General features: G+C 38.7%; 1 protein-coding gene across 1 annotated transcript in view; it reads right to left on the bottom strand.

Annotated features, from left to right (window-relative positions):
- MINDY3 (MINDY lysine 48 deubiquitinase 3) overlaps positions 1-20875 on the bottom strand; it is a 55784-nt gene extending 34909 nt beyond the window's left edge. The window contains exons 1-8 of the mRNA XM_037383434.1: positions 20684-20875; positions 12838-12917; positions 10661-10718; positions 10046-10219; positions 6180-6231; positions 4079-4193; positions 3644-3717; positions 3140-3219 (exon numbers count right to left, since the gene is read on the bottom strand). Of these exons, the coding sequence (XP_037239331.1) occupies positions 3140-3219; positions 3644-3717; positions 4079-4193; positions 6180-6231; positions 10046-10219; positions 10661-10718; positions 12838-12917; positions 20684-20780 (730 nt within the window). The 5' untranslated portion in view covers positions 20781-20875. The remainder of the gene's footprint in view (positions 1-3139; positions 3220-3643; positions 3718-4078; positions 4194-6179; positions 6232-10045; positions 10220-10660; positions 10719-12837; positions 12918-20683) is intronic.
- Positions 20876-25215: the final 4340 nt, after the last annotated feature.

Raw genomic sequence — 25215 nt, 5'->3', positions numbered from 1 at the left:
ATAACTCCTACCCTATTTGGAAAATATGCAATACTGTAAGAGACAGAGCTCTGACTAACCTGCAAACTACCTGGTAATTCTTCAAGTTTCTAATTCAGTTCTTTGTCACTGATAAAGTTACTGATATTATCTTTGATACGATTTAAAAATAATTTTCGAGATTTACTTATTAATTAAAAATTTCTTACCTAAACAGCTGAACAAGAGGTAAACTGGCTTTGCATAACTTCTGAATAAAAATGTCAGGCAAGTGCCATTTTGAACATTCAATTTAGTAAATGTATTTACTTTTGATAATAGCATCACCTATCTAGCATTTTTTCTGTTCCTGCATTGAGGCTGAAACTTCTCACTGTTGCTGCATTGCTGCCCCTGCAAATATGCCATGAACCACATCACATCCATTGCTTTCTGCAGTTCTATAGCACCACCATGCCCAGGGATACCTTTCCTGTCTCTCAGTTTCAGAAATTCACCTACTGATTACACCTACTCACAGAAGTACCTGATATTTCTTTCCATTATGTTTACACATGGGAAAAATCAAGCAGCACTGCAATCAGCTCTGTGCGATACTAACGTCAGACCTTCAAACTTGTAGTTGCTTGGCCAGGGGGATTTAAGGTAAGTGACCAGCAATCAAACCACAAAAACACATAAAGCCAACTTCAGAAAATAGTCAGCAAACTCATTCAGTTCTTGTTATTTTGACACCTGCAATCCTTCTACATGAGAAACTCAAAGCCCTAGCAGAAAGGGAGCTGAATGCTACCCCCAAAGACAGTCAAAATACAGGAGAAATGACTGAAGGAGAAAAGACAAAGAGGATTGATAGACAGAGGAAATATGACAATGTATCCAAAATTCAGTCTTGCCTAAGTAGTTGTGAACAGTACAGGCTGTTCTTTGTCCTTTTTGATAAGCTACACAAATCACTTTGTAATAGATACCGATTATAGACTTAAGACTGTGAATAAACTGGTTTTGACTGTAACTATCCCAAGGACTTGAAGAAAATGGAGGGCTCCCAACAGTAGTTAAGTCCAATTACTTGACTGGTAAAAAAAAACCTAACAGGATACACAATACTAGATCCTTCAGATGTACTAAAAATTATTTACTGCTCCTCATCTCCCTGAACAAGAGACACTTGTCTCCATGGGAGTTCTGGTTCTGGAGCTCTAGGGCAGAACTGGCTGAGAACCTAAATGTGGAATATTACTGTATGCAAAGACAGTTCAGTATTCTCAGGAAAAAAAAAAAATTCCAACTTTGATAACTAACCAATGAGGTCTACCAGAAAGATAATCTGAAAAACAAATGGAATACACTGCAAGATTTCAAAAAAAGATATAATGAATTGCAGAACAATGAATTATCCCTACGTAAAGAAAAGTTGCATGAAAAATTCGGCTTGAGTGATCATAGTCTAATAATTCAGTTTGATCATTCATAATCTAAAAATTAAAAAGAAAATTAAAAGTAACAGAGAACATACGGATAAAAATAGGAAGACTAATTATAACAAATTTCAGTTAGAAAGGGGGGATAAATGACAACAATGTTCTATACATGCAGCATGAATCTAGGTAGGAATTGACCAATAAAATACAAAACGAATAAAAGTATTCAAAGCAGTCTGCTTTCATTTGCAAAAAGGTAAATGATGTCATATACTCAAGATTAACAATGAAATAATGCTATCAGCCATAAAACCATAACAAAATTGGCTAAAAATCTGTTAAGATAGACATGTTCAAGCTTGAGGATCCTAATTAAATTCATTATATATACTTAAGTAGGGAGACAAAATAATCTCTGAACCATTAATAATTACTTTATGTATCAAGGATAAAGGAGGTGTCAGTAGACCAGAAAAGGGAAAACAAGGTACTTACCCTAACAAAAAACAACAAAAAAAGCTAGAGGAAAAACCCAGAAGAAAAGATGATTTCAACCTCCAAAGGGTCTTCAAACAAATTAGTCAATTTGCATGCACAAGGAAGGACAAAAAAAAAAAAGGCAAAAAAGCAGCCCATATAGGCTCATCAATAATAGACTGCAGTAATCCAATCTAAAGGCCCTGATAATCTAACAGACAGGAGTGAGAAGACTTTGATACAATATCCAAATGACATTCTGGTAAGTCTGATGTTGAAGTATAGCCCGTATGGAAACATAATCAAGTGGAAGGCTAAAAAAAGTCTCAAAGATTTTACTTGTTCATTTTCAAACCAGAGTACTTCGATTCAGGTCTTGCATGGATCTGTCTTGAACCTTGGTTCAAGTCAGTATTTTCAGTGATGATTTAGATGATGGAAAATCCTTGTAAAAAATGTGCTGATGAACCTGAGGTGGACTATAGCAGTGGGAGAGAGGATGTGAACACTTCCAGAATTCAAAGTGTTTGTGCTTTCAGATCAGCTTCTCTGTAAGATGAAATGCAAAAAATCCAAAATAATCTCAATGGCCCTCTATTGGGACTCCATCCACTATATCGATGTCTTCCCTGCACTGGGGGAGCCCCAAACCAGGCACACCACACCAGAGGTGGTGCCGGTGATGTCAGACAGAAAGAAAGAGCCGTCACTTCCCTCTGCCTGTTGGCTGTCCTAATGTAGCCCACAATGCAGCTGGCCTTCTTTGCCAGAAGGGCACACTGATGACTCACGTGCAGCTCACTGCCCATGAGGACCTCAGGTCCTCTTCTACAAAGCTGCTTCCTAGCCACCCAGTGTGGCCCTGTGTTATTGCACAGGCTTATTCCATCCCAGATGTAGGACTTCAGTGAATTTCACAAGGTTTGTCTCAGCCCATTTCTCTAGCCTGACGTGCCTGCTCTGAATAGTGATCCTGCCTCCAGTGTATCAACCAACCTTCCCAACTTGCAGAGACTGCACTCCCTTCCATCATTCCAAGTCATCAGATACCTTATAATTTCAAGGTGTAGCTGACAGCCTTGTATTCACTGATAAGAGCATCAGAGATTTTGTGCAAGTATGTTTTATATCCCTTTGAGGTCTGCTTAAATCAAAGGACAGTAAACAAGGAGACTATCAAAACAGAAATAGAGCATATTCCAAATCAGCATCTCACACTATGTAAAATTATGAACAAGTATAAACTAGAATCAACTTACTCATTCCTGAACATTCTCTGTCTCCATCCCACACATTAGAAACAGCATGCCCCGTTAATAGGAGGTTAATCAAACTTTGGCTATATAACAGAAAGAAATAGCTTATTAAAAGGGACATACAATTTATTTCTAAAAAGCAGTTAATCTCTTACAAATTAAAAAGTTTTGTACCACCTGAACAGCTAAGCAGACATTGTCTAACTATTGCTTTAATTAGCATGTATTTGTAATTCAGTGATGCTAGTATGATCTCCAATCTTTCAACCAACAACTTGATACAAGAATGTAGCCCTGAATTTGAGAATTATTTCTGAAAACTCAGCAGTAACAGAAGCATTTTCTCAGAACTGATGCACTAAATGGAGTAAGCAGTGAAAAAGGCATGCTATGTTAAGTGTTGCTTTTAGCTATTTTAGTTATAACATGACAAAGATTGTTAAGTTACAGAAACATGAAAAATTAGCCCACTAATTTAAGTGGTAGCAAACATATTTTGCAGCTTACCTTCCATGACCATAAACAGGGTCTATCAATGGCTCAGCTGCATCTTCAATTTCATTTTTAATGTTTTCAATACCCTGCAGAAAAATTACAAACATTTTTGCCCTCTTAAGGAATGAATTGTAACATTTACAGCAATAGAATGCAATAGCAAAACATTAAAAGGCTGATGTCCTTATATGAATTGATACCTAAACACTCTTTTTTCATTTGATAAGAGATGTTAGGGATATATAAGGAAGGATGTTTCTAAAATCCGTAATTCTCCCAGATCGGGGGGGGGGGGGGGGGGGGAAGATACCATTCCATCCATTTATCTAGATTTGACTTAGTTTGTTGGTTTAGTGTTCACCTTTTACAGAAAAAGGATTATATGATCAAGCTTTCTCTTAACAAAGAAACAAAACACACACACAAAAAGTCAAACATCCCACAAACCTTTGTCAGTATTACAGAATACAAAAAGAGCAATACTCCAAATCTGTTTGTCCACACTGAATATTGATCCCAAACTGCATCCTTCAGTTCAGGGAAGCTTTTGAATGCTTGTTTGCTAAACAAAAAAAAAAAAAAAAAAAGAAACAAAAACAAACAGACCCAACAGAAAGGGGGAATGTATTTAGATGAAGCATTAGAATAGTATCACAAACTACAAACAAGAACTAATACCTAACATGAAAATGTCCAAGTAAAAGCAGATTAAATCTGCTGTTACATACAGAATGACACAGCAGCTGTTCTGGAGCTACTATAACTGCCACAGAGCCATTAGTATTTACCCGTCAGAAGAAGACAAATAATTCTGGAGCAATGTGCAAAAATTAACTTAGTTTTTATATGCAAACACTAACCATAAAATTCCATACACCTGTGAAAGAGTTGAGTGGCTTGAACCAGTAATTCTACAAAACACTGTTACTGAAATTGCAAATAGACTATATGTCACCAAAATAATGTTTGCATTACGTAGTGTTCTGAAAGACACTCGGTCTATGAACAGCAGAAAAAAAAAGCTTCTACTTAACCAGGTAAGACTACCGTTCAGGTTTTCAATGTAATTATGACATTTCTCATGAGAATTTGATTTTGCTAAGACTCTAGCTTTGGAAAGAGCAAAATGTTCACAATCACGAGTGGTGTATTAAGATTTGGGAAAATATCTGGTCGTATAATGGGGTTGCTGCCTGGACAGTAAGGTAATGCCAGGGATGATGTTTAAAAATAAAAAAGTAAAATAAAAACAGAGGAAAGGAAAAGATCCATCAAGATTCCAGTGAAGTAACACATGTTCGACTGCTTGAGATATTTAGAGCTAGCTTTACTTCTAATAGTATAACAGAGATATTTAGTTCTGCTTTTCAGAACACAATTTTTATTGAGTAATTCAAACTAGATCGCACTTTCTGCTTATCTTACACAAACTTAGGTGTATTATTTTCTTTTTGATTTCTTGCACACTTTCAGTAACTCTTGTTTAAAAAAAGAAACAAACATCTGCAAAACTGTATTCATAGCTGGGTTTACTCTGGCTAACACTTGAGATTTTTAAACCACCTTTCATTACCAATAAAGTATACGTGGCATACAAGGTATGCAAGGCAAATTCAGTTCTGAAATCCATTATTCAGCTTGCTCTAAAGGTATATGCCAGAGCATTCATTTCCAGTGAGAAAGACTGAGAAAAACTGGAATTGATACCATGAGTCCAAAGATGGAAGGGGTGAGCTGGAGGGAGGGGAAGGGCAGAAAATTAGTGTTTTGATCAAATAAGCTTACAAAAATTTTATATTCTCCTCTTTCTTCTTTCCTCACATGACAATTGGTTTAAAAAGCAAACTATAATTACTACTGATACAACAAGCAGTAGTTATTTCAGTTCTAATTAGAAACATTTTCCACCTCAAGTGTTTTTTGCAATTCTGTTGCTCTTTATATCCTCTTTGAGGATTTATCTATATTAACGATTACAACTGTTCAATGTGAAAATAAAAGGCTGTTACCTTTAAAGATAAACTCACTGGAACTGTAAGCTCTGTATTTACACCCCAGCAAGAGAACAACATTTAAAGTACGAAACAAAAAATCAGCCTTGTATATGAAACATTTTTATAGATGTTTCTTACAACGTCTCAAATCAGGAAAAATTACTAGATTACTTTTTTTCTAGTAGATGTGTCACAAGTATTTCAGATAGAATCACCTCTGAAGACTGTGTATAAATATTGAGGATTAACATTTAACTTAAATGTGAATCTTAATTAGCTGTGTTCATATACTTGAAATACAAAATTTGGCCAATTTCGCACATTACATTGCTCCAGTTTTATTTTAAAGCCTAATGCTCATGCTCAAAATAATATTCTATTTTAAATGATAAAATGCAAAGAAAAGCCACCAAAATCCCCAAACCGGAACTTGAAGCCTAAGTTTAACCTGATGTATAACACACAAAAAGTTCCTCAACATACCCCTTTCAGGGCTGTGAAGATCACTGTAACTTCAAAATACTGTATTTTAAATGTTCCAACATATTACTTACTGAATTAATGCATGAAATCGCTCAAAGCCAAGCTCTTCGACAGCCAAGGCAGCTATACACAAGAGACACTTTTCAGCACTACACATGGCAAAAAAATGACACAAGATACACACAGCAAGCTAGTATACTTTCAAGCTTTAATTATATTTTTGATTTTTAATCCTCCCTTGGCATTTAGATTTTTTAACTGATTAGTATAAACTAATTTACCACAACATTAAGAATCCACTATACCAATTAGTGAAAACATTTCTGTTTGGACTAATCAATTTATTAAAAGCACAAAGCTACTGGAGTGTGTAGCCTTGAAAATATTTTGTCAAATACTAAGCTGTTGATTTTGTACCAAATGTGACTGTCACAAAGTCATCAGGCATATGCATACTCTAGATATAATTTTGCAGGTCAACAAGTAGTATTATTTCCTAGAAAAGCAAGCATGATTATTTGGATCACTTTATCAACGTAGGTAAGCTGTATTTTTTCTTCAAATATACATTTCTGTTACTGAAATTTTGGGGGTTTGTGTCATTTGTGTGTGTCCCCGTCCCCATCCTCTCCCCTTAATGCTTATTTATTACAAACAAAAGTAGAATTATTCTGTAGTATTACACATCCTGTTTTCAAATAAATTCTCTCAGTTGTCCTTTAATAATGGATAAACAGCCTTTCAAATAAGTGTCACATCCAAGACAGAAAAAAATACAGCATTAGTGTCTTCCCAAGTTCAACACAGGCTTTATACCTTTGTTCCCCGCACAACAATTCCTAATCAAGAAGATGAAATGAACTTATAAAATTTTCTTTTACCAACAGAAAGTTATACTTGCCAGTTGTGCAATTATCAAATTCTATAGACATTCAATTATTAAGACTGTAGCAGTTTTAAGTGCTGTCTATGTCCATAAGGACTTTATCTTCCTGCTAGTAGAATAATAAAACAAATACAACCCAGATAGATCTGCTTTCTGATAAAGGGCCATTTAATACTGAATATTTAAATAATGTCTGATCATCTATCTACCAAGCTTTCCTGCATATAATTAAAGACTTGAAGCCATTAGGGCTAATACTACTGATCATTCTTCCCACAAGAATTCCAGAAAGGACTTTTTATGCCCTTTCTGACTGTATTTTGGAAGATGCACTGGATTTGCCTACATGCAAATACAAGTGATTCCCATCAATAGAATACTTTCATTTTCTACTTCAGAAATAAGACAGCAGTAGTCTTAAGAGCATTAGTTTTCATCTTTTGAAAAACTACAAGGAATTGCTAAAACTAGGTTACCAAGAGCAAAACTAGACTTAAGAAAATTTATTTTTAATAAATTTTTTAAAAATATCAATCTAAATTGCAGAAAATGCTACAGGAACTAACCCTACTCCAAGAACATATCTTTGTAAGCAGAAAGTTAGAGGGACTAAATCATATAAAGCAATCTTTGAACATGGGAACTTCCACTACTATAGCCAATGCATGGCCAACAACAAGTCACTGGTATACACCACAAAAGCAGATGAAAAATGCTATTGCATTCACTAAGTGTGCTCGAATCCACCTTTTGTTCACACAACAGGATGACAGGCAGTTTCATTCTGTTACTACAGGACAGAGTGAAATAGTAAGAGAACTACTATTTGAAACAAAGGGAAAGTAGTAGAAATCCTAAAGAGAAGCATAGCTATACACAAACCAAACATGGCTAAACAAAGACAGTGCTTAGTGGAGAGGAAAAGAACAAACAGAATAGAGCATGAGGCTGTATGAGAAATACAATTCTATAGAAACTCTTTTAAAATGATACTCTCATCGTGCTGTGTCTAATAGTATTTCATGGTTTTAAAATAAATATATTCCCATACTCGGTTCCCAAATAGCAGCAGCCTGCCACATGGAATTGTATCTGTAATACTCCTCCACACACATATCTTATCACACATATCCTACCAACTATGACAATGCCTGCTTCTATTTTTGATTACAGCAACCAAGCAAGAAATAAATGTATTCCTTTGCCCTTGCAGTAACAGAACACTGCATTATTGACAGTACCTTCTCCTCATCTTTGCCCCAAGCCTAACCAGGCAAGAAACTGGTCTATAGTTAAATAGCAGGACATAAAAAAACCCCAAACAACCCAATCAACAAACCTAACAAATATGCCTTCAATCAGGAAGTGTATTGCATTATACATACAAGGTAAAATACTGTTTGAACTATAGAGTACATACAAGAGGTATATTCAGTGTCTAGCAGGGAACATAGAATATGAACAGTGAAAGAGACTAATGTTGCTCATGACAAAAGCAGATTGTTCATGGTAAACGTATCCTGCTCTTCCTAAGAGCATTCCATGGTATTAAGGATAATCAGGCAGAACTTGTAGGCTTGTACAGAAATATGAAAAGTGTAGATACATAACAGAATGGATTAGTTCATTAAGTGTCAGTGTTTGGGAGTAATTATTGAGTGTGTGTTTAAAAAGACTTTCTGCTGAACATTTTCTACAATTAAAAGTTCTTTAGGATAAGGCAATATTAATAAACAGGGCAGTAAAAGCCTATTGATAGCTAGGTTCTGCTTTACTTTTTCTTCAAAGGACCCTTCATAATATTAGCAAGAGCTTCAGAGACAATGGAAAAATTCACAGAAACTAGGAATTTCAGAGGTTAACACTGCCTTATCTTGTAAAGGAAGACAGGGTTTTTATTATTTTTTTTAAACAGAAATGTTGTAGATAAAACTTTCTGGACAGTACTTTTTCTTAATTAAAAGAAAAAATGCTCACTTTGGAACTCTTATGTAGTGACCTTATGCTTTTTCAGTTAAGTTACACTTCCAATTATTGTTTGAGCCTTCTAAAGCACACAGAGCATATTGATAGAAGCAGACGAAGACTGCTTGTATCAAAGAGCTCCAGCACTACTAATTGCTACAGCAAGCTGCGCATGTATAAAAATCTACTTGTACAATTCTTACTTTGTAGTTATGCCACAAACTGCCGAATAACATATTCCTTCCATCAAAAGATGGCACCTTTATAAGCATGTTCTCATGTGAAGTTTTTCATACTTCTTAAGGGACACATTGGGAACAAAAACTAAAAGAAAGAGAAGCTTATCTTTTAACAAGTTAGATATCTCCCATTAAAAGATTAATAAATATACATCTCTATAATCATGTATGCACAGATAAAACTTTCCATGTCACTGACTCCACACAGCAGTTAGATACGACTGGATGCAATATTTTAGTGCAGCAATGATGTTGACCAGATCCTTGATGTCAGTAACTACTGAAAGAATCAAGAAATTTGCAAAAAGCAGGTAACCAAAAAATTCTAACCTACAAAAAAAATTCTGTTGATCTACTATAAGTTGATTTGATTAAGTTGTTTTGGTACTGCATAGAATCAAACAAAGAGAAAAAGGCTACTTGTCTGTAACAGGGGATCCAGAATATTTTAGAACAGATAAAGCACTGCAGAATTTCCTACAAAAGCTCTTCTGAAATACAGCAACAAGTGACAAGTTAAAATACTCTCCAGCGTTAGGAAGTATGTGGATTTTTCCAAATTAAAGACACAGCAGGTTCTAATAAATTACAAAACAAAATTTTAAAGATTATGGAAGTTGCTCAGATTCAAGAGGAACATACATGTTAGAACTCCAGTGACAGACTGCACATTCAACAAAAAGGATCAATACCTCTAATTACAACAGACAAAAAACCATCTGTTGCTAACAGAATCACAAAGGCAAAAATCACAACCATATAATAATAAAAAGCAGTGGCCCCTCAAAAAACCCCTACATAATACTTCACTAAGTGATGGGTAATTTAGTATAGAAATACATCTTACAAGGTTGTTCCTCTTGGCGACTAGATTCCGCAGGACCTTCAGAAATACTAGCAGTTTCTTCAGTTGTTTTTCCTCTTATCCATGTTGCCAGAGAGTATGACTCGGAATTATCAGAGCAAGCCATTTCCAAAATATCACATAATGTATGACAGAGAAGGTTCTTCTGCTCCTCCTCTGAAAGATCAGAAACCTACATGAGTTCAACTGCTGCTAATCTATCTTATATAAGCTACTAGTATCTTTTTTATACATTAATGTTATCTAAATAATTGAGTTAATTACTTTATTAATTATTAATGCTAATTGCTGTTTGACTATACTGGACCAAATAATTATAAAGCTGCCTTTAGAAAAATGCATTTTAATATTATTTCTAATCCATTCCCTTTCCTAATACTAGATTTCAATATTTATAAAACACAGAAGTACTATAGACAGGCATAGACCTCAAAAATGGGAGTTTAGCAAGTATACACACTGTATGCTTCATAAAATGGCACGCTAGCACACTTAAACAAAAAGAAAGTGCAAAATACTTCACAGTCTTTGTACCAGGATATGCTTTACAAATTATTAAACCAGAAAAAATAAAGATAAAAGAAGATGTCTCAGTACCTGGACAGTCTCTCCAAGTAGACTTTTCGCTGGTAAAAAGCCTCTTCAAAAGGAATGCCTTTGTTATCAAAGCATAAAATAACAATAAAATACAAAACAATGTTAACTTTTACATTATGTCACAAGCTCTATACCAAAGCATTTTTGCATGTTATTAGAAGGGTTTCAAGCTGCTCATCATTCAATAAGAGACCCTGAGACTGCACTGTTTACTGACTTTTCCCATTCAAACGAACTACAAAGACTACCTCATACACCTATGTTCACCATTATTGAGTTTGAACCTTAAGTACACTTCAAATACACAGGCTGCATATTTACATAAACATCTCCAAACTCACAGGACTACAGCAATGGAGGCACAAATATTTTGCAACATAACTGAAGAGTAGTACAAGACAACTCCAGTCCCACAAAGAAACTCCTGTAGTAGTTAAAAAGCCCACCTTCTCTTAACCATTGCAAGTCATAATTTGCAGAGCAGAATAAAGAAAACCTACTTGTCTCCTTATCTTTGTTTTGTTTTCCATTAACACTAATGTTGCAGTTAAAAGAAGACATGCTTTAAGTCAACAATCTTTGGGAAGCAGACTCCTGTCTAATTACTCTATTAGATGCTGTTCCAGGCATCTTAAGGCAGCACCTTAAAAACAGCTGTTTCAACTTTCACTTCTTCCTTGACAGACTCACCCTGTTCTCTCCCCACAGATGTTTTGCACACCTTTTAGTAATTCACAGCAGCACTAGGCACTGCAAGGTCTCCTTGATCCCTTCTTCCTTCCCTAGCTGGGACTCAGCTCACCTTTAAACATGTTTTAACTACTTAATTTCAAAGAAGTTGAACTACATATAAAACTGGAAGACCACTGTCTAGAAGAACATTTCATATGGTAAAGACCTGGCACTGCCTTTAAGGAGCTGGCTGGTCCTGTTCCTTACTCTCTCCATTCCCCCCAAATAAAAGACTTGTAATTCTAACATCAGAGACCAGACACTCTACATCTGGTTTTAAGATCACAGAACTACGTTACAGAGTGTAATTCATAATAAAATATTTTTCTATTGATTGTTTACAATGTAAACAAGTGGCACTCCTTCCTGTGGTACAAGTCTTTTGGTAGGAACAGCATTTAGAGTGTCCTGAAGTAACCATAACAGAGGTTTTATGACTACCACATTACACACACCAGAGATGCAAACAATTCCACAATTACACACACCACAATGCAAACAATGTCACTTGTCTGACCCAGATACCTTCCAGTTCATGGTCAGATTAACTCTGCTACGTAACTTTAGTAGGTACTCTATCAGTGGGCAACACCTCAACTCATACCTAGGCATAAACAGAACTTTATCTGTGTGTAAGAGAAGTCAAGAGCAGTTTAACAGAAAAAGTAATGTGGCCCATGACAATGTCTGACTGCCTCTACGGGGTGCTCCTAAGAGAATGAAAAGCAGTTGCAGACTGAACAAACTGCTGTAGCGGAACAGATGCAGCCTACAGGTCATGTATCTAGACAGCAGTCAGCATGGCCCCAGAAACAGTATTTCAAAGAGCATGCACATAGCCTACAAGATACAATGGAGTAAGAAAACAAAAAAAAAAAATCACAATCACACTTGGTTGAGTGTATCCAAAGCACAAGTGAAATCCTAAGCACATATCCAGAATAAAATATGGTTACTTGACATACTTTAATTATTCTGCTAACTAGGACTTCGAAAGTGTAACGTTTCTCCTTTTCTCAGCAAACCTTGTTAGGTTTGAAAATTGATTACTTCAAATATTTCCAATACAGTTAGCTAAAGCAGCTATTGTGACACAGATATCACACTTCTCAAGGACAGGGAATTTGAGAGACAAGAAAGGATTACGATTGCATTTATATCTGATCTTTTACTTCTTTCCTTTATTCTGCATTCCCCACTTCAAACTTACCTCTGCTTGGATCAACCTTCTGCATTTAATCAAGTTACTTCTGTAAAATTACAGGTCAAAATCAGCCCACCTCTGCATTTTTACTGAGGTTTTTTCTCTCCTCCACACTAATTTTGACATCAATATATAACTGATCTGCAATTTTTTTTTAATATTTTCGTTTCACATATATAGACAAAAGAACAAAATCTGGGCTTACTAATTTTGAACAATTACTGTAAGAAATGCACCTTACCTGTACAGGTGCAATCACAGCACAAGGGCCACCTTCAAATTGTTCTAATGCAGTTGATTCAGATTCACTAAAGACAAATCCTGTCAAATGAAGTAAGACTGTATTTAGTGAAATATATAAACAAGCACATGTTTACATATACTCCTTCCCTAACAGAAATGACACGATTTATTCACCTTTAAAGAGTAGATAAGTTTAAGATTTTTTTTCCTATGAGAATGCAACAGAATGTGCCTAAACTCTCTGAAGAAAAAAAACTGTCATGAATACAGGTCAAAGCACAGAAATGAATTATTTAGCTCAGCAATGAAATCATGACCATGAAATGCCAACAGCTGGGGTTTTAAAGGATTTTTAACAGTAAACCTGTCACTAGAGCACGTGGCTGCATGTTTAAACCATAGTTTTTATTTTATTTTGGTTTATTTCTTAGAAGTCAATTTAATCTCATGTCTAAGTGATAATATTTTGTCTCACATGTAAAAAAAGTTACCTTTGAACCTTTGCTGAACATGCATAATACATTTCCTATGCCTCCCACTGATCTCATTTTTGGCCTATCAGTGCTTACTATTAAGCCTGAAATATGCTGAATAACTCAAATATTCACTTGTAACCACTGAAGCAAGCCTCATAGTGTATCTTCTGTGAAAGAACGCCATTATTTACTGAGATGCAAGATCCCCTATTTTCTCCTTCCATCTTTAATGTATTTGTATTTCAGAATTACATGTAATACAGCAAATGCTTTAACAATTACTGCAGAATTGTTTACCACCTCGCCCTTAAAGTTTCTTCAAGATATGATGATTCACAGCTTGCACTTCTCATGGATAAATGCATATACATGGACAATTACCTTGATGAAGCTGACACATGGCAGGTTACTCACAGCAATATTTTGCATTATTTTTTTAAGTGCTGAGAAGATTGTGCTAAAGTGACTCTAGTTCAGTGTGATCTAGAAACCACACAACTGTAGTCAGCAACCAACCAGCAAGCACAAGCTAGTGGGGGCAGGGAGAAAGGGGATACATGCATATTTTCACAGCAGTGTCAGTCTCAGCAGAAAAAAAAAAAATAATCAATGCTTCTTGCCCACAATTTCTCCTTTTCTGAACTCTGTATCATTACATGCTGCCATACCAAAGGCATTGCTAACCCCTGGATGTGAATCTGAACTGGTGAAATGCATCGCCCTGGTGCAGACTGTCACACTACTGCATGACAGGTACATCATCCCAAGCGGCACAACAGAAGACTACTGCATGTTCTGTAGGCCATATTTCATCACAGAAATTACAGAAAGTTGTTCAACAACAGCGTGAAGATTTTTTTTTCTTAAGATGGATCAATGTAGCCATGTCGCAGCAATCTCCAAACTATCAGGCTTCCTCCTCTTTGTTCCCAACGGCTCACCTTTACCGGTGTCTGATCCAGATCCCCAGGCTCTTCCCGCCTATCTCAACGTGATATGGATCACAGGCTATCCCCACCTGTCTCCACTACATTGGGCACCACCGTCACCACTCAAAACTTCAAACATCCCCCTGGCACAGCCACCACTGCTGTTGCCACTCATTACACCCAGGCTCATAATCTGAAGGTCCTCAAAAGGGGGCACCAATTGTCACTGCACTCTCCAAACTATCCAGCTGCAACAAGGTCTTTTACCATCTCATACCAACATACCCTTCGTGCCCATCCCTCTGCTGCCTTCTCCTAGTTGCTCCTCATCCCAGGCTCACATTCCCTCTTTCTTCTCTCTGCTTCTTCCTCCTCTCTCTTCCTCGGCTGCTCCCTCTTCATTAGCTGCCCAACCCCTTAACAAAACCAGCCACAGCTGCACATCAGCCAACCCACCACCCCTGAAGCCAGCCCACAGCTGTATATTATCAATGTTAATTAATGCAGCTTCATTCCTCTACACAGCCATATTTCTTAAGAAAACCCACAGGGTTTCCCCTGTTTCTGACAGAAGGCTCCACCTGTTTGGTTTTTTTTAACTCAATGCACAGAAGTACATTATAAAGATGTATTTTATATCCAAAACCCAGATGCACATCAAGCCTACATACTTGGATCCAGCACCACCAAATGAAGCTCCATTAATCCATACTTCAACCAAAGTTTGTCCTAGTGTCTTTTCGTTCCCCTGTTAACATGCCCTAATAAGAAATATCACCAGTCCTTTAAACTTTCTGAATTAGTTCGTGCAGGCTTATCATATTAAAAGGTAAGTCTTCCTCTACTTTGAAGTGTTACTGCATGCCATCTGAGCACATGGCAACAATAGGGGTTTTTTAGTAGTCTTAATGATTTAGCCACTGCTGATAAACAACATACTTGGATGTGGTACCATTAAACCACACTTAAGAAATCTTGAATTTGTTTCACATTCTTCAGTCTTCTCATTAGAAAGCATGAACTGTCTCAGCTTAAGCCTGCCCTATTTTTCAAAATTGCTTCCTAAAAATAAAGAAAATTGAGTGTGTTCCACCAGAGCGGATAAAATTTGAGACAGACAATGCAAAATCGCTATTACACAGAATCTGACAGAACACAACCATAGGAAAAAACATCTAGAATACCTAAAGGAACACTTAATTTCTTTTCACCTGAATACTGCTTAATGCTTAATAAACATTACGGTTCTAGAAGCTGTTAAGCAAAAAAATGGGCTTTAGGGTTTTCGGGTTTGCTCTCTTTTTCAATCCTTATACAAAATCTGAAGTCAGCTCAGGTAAAATTTCAGAAACCAGAAGTCTGAAGTCCATCTGGGTTCAAGTCTACCTCAGCCTGCAATCACACCTACTTACCTTTTTTGCAGTCCACAACAAACACGTCTTGGGCAATATCTACAAACATCCATCAACCCCACACTCTTCCTTATGATTAATAGTAATGCCCTGGCCACCCTTTAAGCTACCAGCTAAGACCAGCATCTCTGATCCAAACTAATTTCTACTTACTCTCACTCTTAACAAATCATATCTACCATGCCGTTTTTTTCACTCAAGATAAAAATTCAGAAGTAAATTAGATGTAAAGCAGCCAAAATAATCTTTTTTTTTAATTAACCTGCCTGCCTTTTATCCATGAGTATAATTATCATCACTTACCTATATGAAATAAAGTCGTATCATTATCATTCATCTTCCTTGTCATTTATAACCCTATTAAATGCTCCATTGACCTCATTTTTCCCACATCACTACTGTTGTACTGCTTTAACCTTTGAGGGGTGGGGAATGGATCTAGATTCCTGTTGGTAGTGTATTGCCCAATATTTTGAGTTATAATGACTAAGATACTTCCAAATCTGTCTTTATATCCTTTGTCCACTATTATCACACAACACAAAGTTTTGTTCTCTTTATTTCCCCAAAATCTAGCATTTACCAAGGCCCACACTTCTTTTCTTACACCTAATTCTTAGCTGTTCTACATAGTTTGCCAGAACGCATGTATGACTTGGTTACTGACTCTTGCTTTTCATCTAATACTCCACATCATGTTCCAAAGCACTATAAAACCCATTCATTCTTCTATTATGAGCATCCCACCCCCTTCCTGCATCTGTGTTTCTAAAAAAAATGTGGTTTTTTTCACATCCAAGACACTTCAGACATTAGTAACACTGTCATTTTACAAACGCAAGAACCAGCTCTAGCTGAATGAGGGAGACAAGGGTGTGTGTGCCTAAAGAGCATCCAACATTAACCACATTAGAAAAAAACCCTTGCTCTCTCCCTGGTCCAAACTAGCTACAAAGATGCTGCGCTATTCATTTTTTTGTACTGTTCTCTGCTGAGCTGGTCTCTCACCATGGAACTGCACTTTTTCTCTATCAGGCAGTTTTTGTATCCCAAAACACTAGAATAAACCATTATTATGCAAGTACAAGGTTTATAGCACATCTTAATGTTTCATCCTTTCTTCAGAGCTGGTTGTAGAATGACAGACATTTTGCATATAGGTTTTTGCATGGGTTTTCAAAGTGTATCTTTATAGTGAAATAAAACTGAAGTTTTTTTTTGGGGGGGACAGGGGGACAGGGACGGGACACAAACCACCAAACCATCAAAACAACTTTTTCCACAGACACAAAAAGAAAGGAGCCTTTACTACAGCAGTACCACACCAAAACTCCACTTAGTGGGTTGTAGATAAAGAGCCAGGAAGTCCTGGAAGAGTTTGAGGAAAGTATCCAAATTACCTGGCAGGCTACCACTAAACTGGGCAACAAGCTGCCAGAAAACAAGGTAAGATTCCAACGCTTCTGCCTTTTATCACGCTTTTGTAAAACAAACCAAAAAAACCCAAAGGAGCTCTATGAAACTCCTGAATTTTGACTGAAACTTCTGAATCTGTACGCTGGTAAGAGCCTTCTATGTGAGCACTCCTCAAGACCTTTTGTTTTCTTTAAGCCTGTCAGCCTCATCCGGATTCACTAGCCCCACAGCCTTACTTTAAGAAAGGACAATGTCTTTTCAGATATTCCTTTTTGGGCCCAGACAGTAGTAAAGAGTTTTAGGGTTCACTATTTAGATAATTGTGTTAAAGGGCATTTCAAATTCTTACAGCTCTACGCAGTAGCCACCATGCCTGTTAGCCAGAAAATACAATCTTCTTGACAACTTAAGTTACAGGTTCACACCCCATTTTTTTCACATTAAATGGTATCTTCTGGTCTCCTTCCAGTTATAACAGTGCTGAAAGAGCTGTTACTTACTCATAATGACACAGTCTCTCAAAAGACTGTATTCCTGCCTCAAAGCCTAACTTTTCACTCTGCAAGCTTCACAAGGTTTTGCATCCTCCAGAATGAATTCACTATTTTAAGACAACTCTGCATTATGGAAGTAATGAAATAAACATCTAGATTTAATATACAATAGAAAGGATTTGACAGTCTGTCTAAAACAGCAAGATGTGGTTATTTTAAGACAGCATTGCTACTCCGACATCAATAAGCCACTCCAAGTTTAACCCCAGCCGACAACGAAGTACCATGCAGCTGCTCTTTTCTGTCCAAAGACCAGTGAGAAAACAGCTTAGGTAATTCTGAAAGGATGCTGTGCTCAAACCTGCCAGGCATTCAGAGTTGCGTAGACCTGATGCTGCATGCCTTAGGGCTGATCTAATGAGTGCCTTTATGAATGGAATTTGTCTCTTGGATCAATGAAGAAAACCACTCCTAACATGGGTATGTTCAGTTGTCCTAACTCCTTTTTTTTGTCATCATATCTATGCCAGGAAACACTGAAGTGCAGACCAAGCCTTTGCACTACATTCCTCTGTGTCAGCTTTGAGGATTCTGGTAAATGGCACCCACAAGGTTCAAACTGCAAATTCTGCTGCAGTCATTAACAAAAACATTTCTGTAAAAAAAGCACAACACAAAACCCCAACAACTGCAACAACAACTTTGTGGCCATGCCTTTGTTAAGTCAGGAACCTAAACAATACATTTAAAGTTGCAAATGAAGCTGAGGGAATTACCATCACTAACTTCAAAAGCATATCCACATTAGGTAGGTCCATTCTGCTAACTGCCTGAGAATCAGCCTGTCTTCAGTTTTGGCCAGATGAATTTGATGGTTAATGATTTTGGTGCATGATGAGGATTCCTAGAACACCACTGTCTTTACTGAGAAACTGAGTGGTTCAAGTCTTACATTTCTCAACACCCTCCATACTCTATACTTTTCTTTCCAAATGTAAATTATAGCTCTCAACTTCCCAAGGGCTTGAGAAAGGATCGGATAACATTCAGAAAGTATTGGAAATAAATACCAGTGTTGGTACTACACTCTAAAGAAAAAAAGAAACCAAAACCACAAAAAAACCACCCGAACACCAAACTAGTTGTTTGATTCTTCCTATATATATAATGTGAAACAAGGGGTCTACCTTTTAAACTTTGAAGTGTTTGGAAATAACAAAGCTTGAATTCTATCTTTGGGGTTTGTTTTAATTTTGATGAGTCAGTGTTGAGAAGACTCCTTTACAGTAGATAAATTATGCAGAACTTTTTCAACAAAATAGAAACAGAAAGTTGGATAAATGTATTATGCTGCTACACAATGTAAGGGACTAATCCTGACTTTTTTTAATTCCCAGCACAAAGCCCCCAAACAACACACTAACTTATCACCATGTGGCTTTACTTCACAGAATTGACTGTATTAAAGAGCATATAGAGAAGGGAACAGATATACTACACAGCATAGTTTACAAGACTTCCCCTAAAGGCAGATAGGAAATAATTGTTCCTTTCTAGGAGCCACGAAGAACACAAGAGGCCTTTTCCATCAGTCTTCCACAGGATCACAAGTGTGGAGCATTACAACACACACTTCAATAAATTTTGAAACTGCTAAAATTTCATATACAATCTTGAAAATGTCAATTCTATTAATCTAACATTACCAGTTAGAGAAATAATGTAAGGTTTTCAACACCAATTCTTTTTTGTGACTTTGCAAAAACCTTGTACTGAAACTACAACATCATACCAAAACTTAAGAGATATTTCAGAAAGTAATTATACTTCAATAAAAGTAATCAATTCACTAGGAAAAGTAATGGCTTATCAGCTCTGGTTAAATTCTAAAACTTAGAAGGAATTTTGCCGCCTTCCCCCCCCCCCCATTATTTCTCACTAAATTATTTGAACACAGACTAAGGTAGGGAAAAAGGTATCAGAGTCTGGCAACGCACTCTGTGTCCTGTGACGGGAGAAGCTTTGCAGCTCCCAAATCAACATCACACATGCATCTAATGAAACTATGCAGATGACAAAACTCACACTAAGAAAAAAAGAAAAGAAAAAAAAAAGAGCAGCAAGGAACAGAGAACACCAAGAACATCCTTTTGTTTCAGCCAATTTTACCCTCAGACCTGAACACATTAATTTTGTTTTAAATCTATAAATTCTACTATCATATTAGCAGTGGTTTTATTATGATCTTCATTACTAGAACTCTTCAATGGCCATAGTAAGTTATAGACAAAGCTATTATTCCCTTCTTTCAGCCAGGACAGCTACACAGACTGATTTCTTGCATATCATTTTTATCGGAAAGTCTCTGTACTACACCTTGCAACTGCAGTTTTGAAAGAATACCAGTAAGTCTCTGTCAAGAAGAGCCTATGTGTAGGCTGAGTAATTTAAATGCAGAATAAACATCTTAGAAATACACCAGGTTCAAAGGTTATTGTTGTTTTACCTCTTAAGATACCATGCTGAAGATGGTATACACCTGCTTCAATTGCCAAAGAACCTGTTTAAAAACGCCCTGTGAATCTGTCCCAAGCCTGTCCCCCCTTTTGTTTATCCGTGACTCCCACATTCCTGCCAAAAAAACACCCCAAACAAAAATCCCACTTATGTTCATGTTCACATGAGCTATGTAAAATAATGGCACAAGATACTCTAGAAAAATATTTAAAAAATACATTTCCTTCCCTACTCTTTTAAGTTCCGTTGAAGATTTGCGGCAGAAGACGACCAAGCTGCAAAAACATATTATTTAGCAAGTGAAACTGCTGCATCATTTTCCCCGTGGGCCACACGCTGCGCTGTCGGAGGCGCGGGAAGGCGAACGGCCGCCGCTGCCTCGGGCCGGGCGGAGGGGCCCTGCCTCCCCTCAGGCGCCCTGCGGCCGTGCGGCGGGGAGCCCGCGGGCGCGGCGGGGGGAGCCGGGTGCGCCCGGGCAGGTGGGCCGAGCGGCGGGGCGCGCCGGGGAAGGGCGCCGGGAAGGAGGCCGGGCGGGCACCGAGGCAGGGGAAGGGCCGGGCCAGGCGGGGAGCGGGGCCGGGGCGCGGCGCACGCAGGTACCTTGCGCCCAGCGGCAGAAGATGGTGTCGGCCAGCCCGCGGGGCCCGGCCTTTTTGCCCCACACCAGGTGGATAAGCTCCTGGCCCGCCTCGGACATGACGGGGCGGCGGCGGCCCAGCGGCCGGGCGGGCGAGGCGTCTCCCGGCGGCGGAGGCGGCTCTGGTAGCCGCTGCCCCTGCGCAGGGGAGGGGCCGGGCCGGGCCGGGCCGGGCGGGAGGGCGGGGCCGGGCGGGGCGCTAGCGCAGGAGGCGTGGCCTCGCCGGGCACCGCGAGGAGTGGCGCATGCGCGGTGGCCTCTACCCGCTGCCCCGGCAGGCCCTGGTGCTTCCGCGGGCGCAGGAAGCGGCGCGCGGGGGTGTGGCGGTTTGGCGGGCGGCGGCGGGCGCCGATCGCTGCGGCGGTTTGCCCCGCCCCTCCCCACCCCGCCCCGCCCCGCCCTGCCCCGCCCTGCCGTGCCGGAGCCTGGCGGGGAGGCGTGCCGCGCGGGGCACGGCCGCTGGCCTCACGGCGTGTGGTGGTGGGGGGCAGCCGTTGGGTGTAGCGGTGAACACACGGGGCAGCCCGCGCCGTCAGGGCGGCCCGCACCGCCAGCCGCCGGGGTGCGCGGCCGGTGCCTCCAGCTAGCAGCTGCCCTTGGCCTTCCCCCGCCCGCTGGCGTTTGGCCCTACCGCGGCCGCCTTGGGCCCCGCTCGGTGCGGGCTGCCCCAGGAGCTGCTTTAAACAGTTGAGCGGAACAGAATGGCGCTGCGAGGAGATAGCGGTGTTGGAGAAAATGGCCTTTTAAGGCTTAGTGTGCAGCACGCAGCAGTGTGTGCGAAGACTCCTGATGTTGCATCTGTGCTGGATATACCGGGGTATCCCCAGGAATTCATTGTCATAACAGTACAAGTTACTTTATGTATTGGATGCATAGCGTCTTGTAGAAGCACTAACCTAACATAAAGTGTAGTGCTTGCATATATACACGTAATATTGTTACTGTTCTGGAAAGAGCTCTTTAGCTGGCAGTGCCTATATTCATACAGTAGTTTGGAACAAAGAATGAAAGGTAGCCGCGTGGTTGACATCCCCCAAACTTGTAAGGATTCAGATGTAGAAAATAAATTTGGTTTACCTAATCTAGTAATAACTTTTTTTTTTCGAGTAGAGAGTTTAGAAATAGAGACTGAATGCCTCTTATCAAAGATTGCTGCCATTTTTTTCTGAAATGTAATTATCATTCAAATGGGAACTTCATGAAGGTTTTGTGGTCAGTGTCGTGCAGAAGATTAACGTAGGCTTTTAACAAAATTTTTCAGAAGGGTAGTAATCATTACCATTGACAAAACCAGATTAAGGATGTTCTCTTAGAAAAAACATTTCAATCTAAAAGTTTTCTAGGTGAAACTATTGCATATGCTACTTGGAATTCTACATGTGGTGTGCAGATGAAACAGCTGTGACATTTTGTCCACCCACTTCATCATATGCTTAACTACTTTTTTGCAGATGGAGCATATATTGAAACTGTTATAGGTGCAATCATTCTGAATTAAGTATGAAAATAGCCAATATCGGAGTCTTTATAAGCTTTCTGACATGTCATACCACAAATACCCATGAGGATGGTGTGGTTGTACTTTTGATTTTTAAGAATTTTCAAGTACTTGCACAACTAAGCATTTTCTGAATAATTATTGACAAGCCATCAGTTATCTCCAGCATTCATTAACAGAATGGATTCTGGATTTGCATAAGTAATGCTTAAAATGGATACCTTGATTTTTAGCATAAAGAATAACTCCGAGTGGAAATAACTTCATTAGAAGTAAAGGCTTCGTAACAACAAATTAATGTTCTGTACCTACTGTAATAAAGGCCATCATGTTAATTTTTGTGTGTTTTGAATCAGTTGTGCAGTAAAATGCAAATCTTCTAGATGCACTACTTTGAGTTTGATACTAGGTATAGCAGGCTTGAAATTGTAAACATCCCATGAGCAGGAGGAAACTATCAAAGTATATATATTTTAAAGTGTGTTGATTATACATTTGAGATATTTCAGACAAGTATTTATATCAAAATGGTGTGATGATGCAAGCATAAGCCAACTAGCTCCACAAAGTTCCGATTAGGCACTGATAGGAAGGCTTTATGAGGAGGAGGACAGAAAGCTGCTGGGCTTGTTTGAAGGAAACAAACATTGTCATGGATGCTTGGGTGCAATCGGAAAAACAATTCAGTGAACAACTGGAGAAATGAGGGGAGAATGCACTTTAAAACAAGGATGCTGAACCTAAAACTGGACAATGGTCACTGCTGTATGGAAGAAGAGTTGGATGGCACCACCCAGAGGCACCAGAGGGCTGGAAAAACTCCTCCACCTACCTCTGATGCTCTGGATTATCATTTGCCTGTTGTCGAAAGGAAGTTAATTAGGAGGAAGAGTGCCCATTGATTTCATGGGTGTAAACAGGTATTCACACTGAAAGGAGTATAAGGAAAAGCTCAATCACAACTTCAGGAGTTGTGAGCCAGAAGTGCTGCAGTTTAGTGTGCTCTAAATAACCGCAACAGATTTACTTTCTCATCACCGAGTGGAAGAATGCTTATCAACCATGGCATCTGTGATTATGGACCCACAGGTGAGCTAACAGCTAGTACTCCTGCAAAGTCTGTCATGGTTTAACCTGAGTCAGTAACTTAAGTATTATGCAGCCACTTGCTCTCCCCCACTGCCCAGCCCCCAGAGGGGTGGGGAGGAGAATCAGGAAGGAATGTAAAGCTCAAGCATTGAGGTAAGAACAATTTAATAAGTAAAACAAAATAAAATAGGGAAACCCCACAATAATAATAATAACAATTGTAATGGAAAGGAAGGAGAAGGGGAGAGGAATGAAATCCAAAGGGAACAGAGAAAAAACCCCAAGCAATGCACAACACAATTGCTCACCACCTGCTGACTGATGCCCCACCAGTCCCCAAGCAGCCATTGGCAGGCCCTGGGCAACTCCCCCCAGTTTATATACTGAGCATGACACGCTACGGTATGGAATATCCCTTTGACCAGATCAGGTCAGGTGTCCTAGCTACGTCCTCTCCCAATTTCTTGTGCCCCTCCAGTGCTCTCGCTGGCAAGGCCTGAGAAACTGAAAAGTCTTTGACTTAGTATAAACATTATCCAGCAACAATTAAAAACATCTGTTATCAACATTATACTCAAACCACATCCATGTCACAGCACTGCACCAGCTACTAAGGAAATTAACTGTCTCAGCTGAATCCAAGAGAAGTCACAACAGCAAGTTAAATTGAATCTGTATTTCTAGCCTGCCTTAGAATGACAAATAGCCGCATATTGGTGAGGCTTTAGGCTGATGCCCTGTGTTGTGTAAAAATTATTTTTAAATGTTTTGCCAGCTACTGGCTATTGTATACCTCTGATATTGCTAATTTGCTCCATATAATTGGAATGCAGATATGAGGAAACATGTCTTCAGCATTACTCACTATACTGACAAAAGCAAAGACAGTAACAAGAGACACAAGATGTAATGCAATTTGACCCATCTTAATTTGGTTGGCATACAGCACACCGACTCCAATATAGACAAATAAAAATCTGAATCTGGGAACAAGGGAGCAATCTTGGGCATATGTGCCAACTGGAATAATCTGCCATGTGCTGGTTAGGAAAAGCATTAGGAAAATACCACGTAAATCATTAGCCTCACTAATACAAATCATAAAAGGCAAACTGTATAGTCAGCTGTAGCAAGCAACACTGAATAAAAGCGAATGAGACTGGATGTCAACAATTACGACTTTCGATTTCTCACTGATCATCTTTTAAGTTTTGGATTCATAAGCCAGTGATACGTTGCATATGCATACCAAAGATTGTGTGAATTTATGTAGGTAGTTGGGTTGCAGTTAGTGAGGAAGAAACTAAAGAGAAGGATTAGGAGAGAAGCATATGAAAAAACCTGGTACTTTGGACTTAGGAATGTACCAGGCCTTCTCGTTTTTCAGGTTGCTGCATGTGTTCATGGGTTTGTTCACTAAAGGAAGAACTTAGAGCTCCTTTGAGTCTAATACCACGTTGGCTTGTGTATACAGTATCTCAGAAACAGAATGTATGTGGATTGGAGTTTGAACTCTGAACAAAGAATGTGCAAATCAGCACACTAATACATGGAAATAGTATTTTCTAAAATTATGAAACAGTGGTATTTAAATCATGTTTCTGTGGACTTTGGCATGTATGAACTGTACTGTAAAGTCACACTTTGATGGAAGATAATGGAAGATAATGGAAGATAATGGAAGATAAAGACCTCTGCCTGTTGGGTCTTTACCTCCTTAAAATGTTTAGAGGTATGCAAATCAAGGAAGGTTAAAAATCACTGCTCTACAGCATTGCTTGAGTATGTTCTGAGTAGTATACACAGAGCTGAACTATTTCAAATAGTTTCTATTAAATGCACGTGTTTTCCCCCTTTTTATAATGTTGGACTGCCATCATGTGGTTAGTTTGGTGACTTAACATGCAC

This window comes from Falco rusticolus, chromosome 4 (genome assembly GCF_015220075.1).
Source record: "Falco rusticolus isolate bFalRus1 chromosome 4, bFalRus1.pri, whole genome shotgun sequence".
In the NCBI taxonomy this organism is placed as follows: Eukaryota; Metazoa; Chordata; class Aves; order Falconiformes; family Falconidae; genus Falco; species Falco rusticolus.
This window is presented reverse-complemented; position numbering and strand designations above follow the sequence as displayed.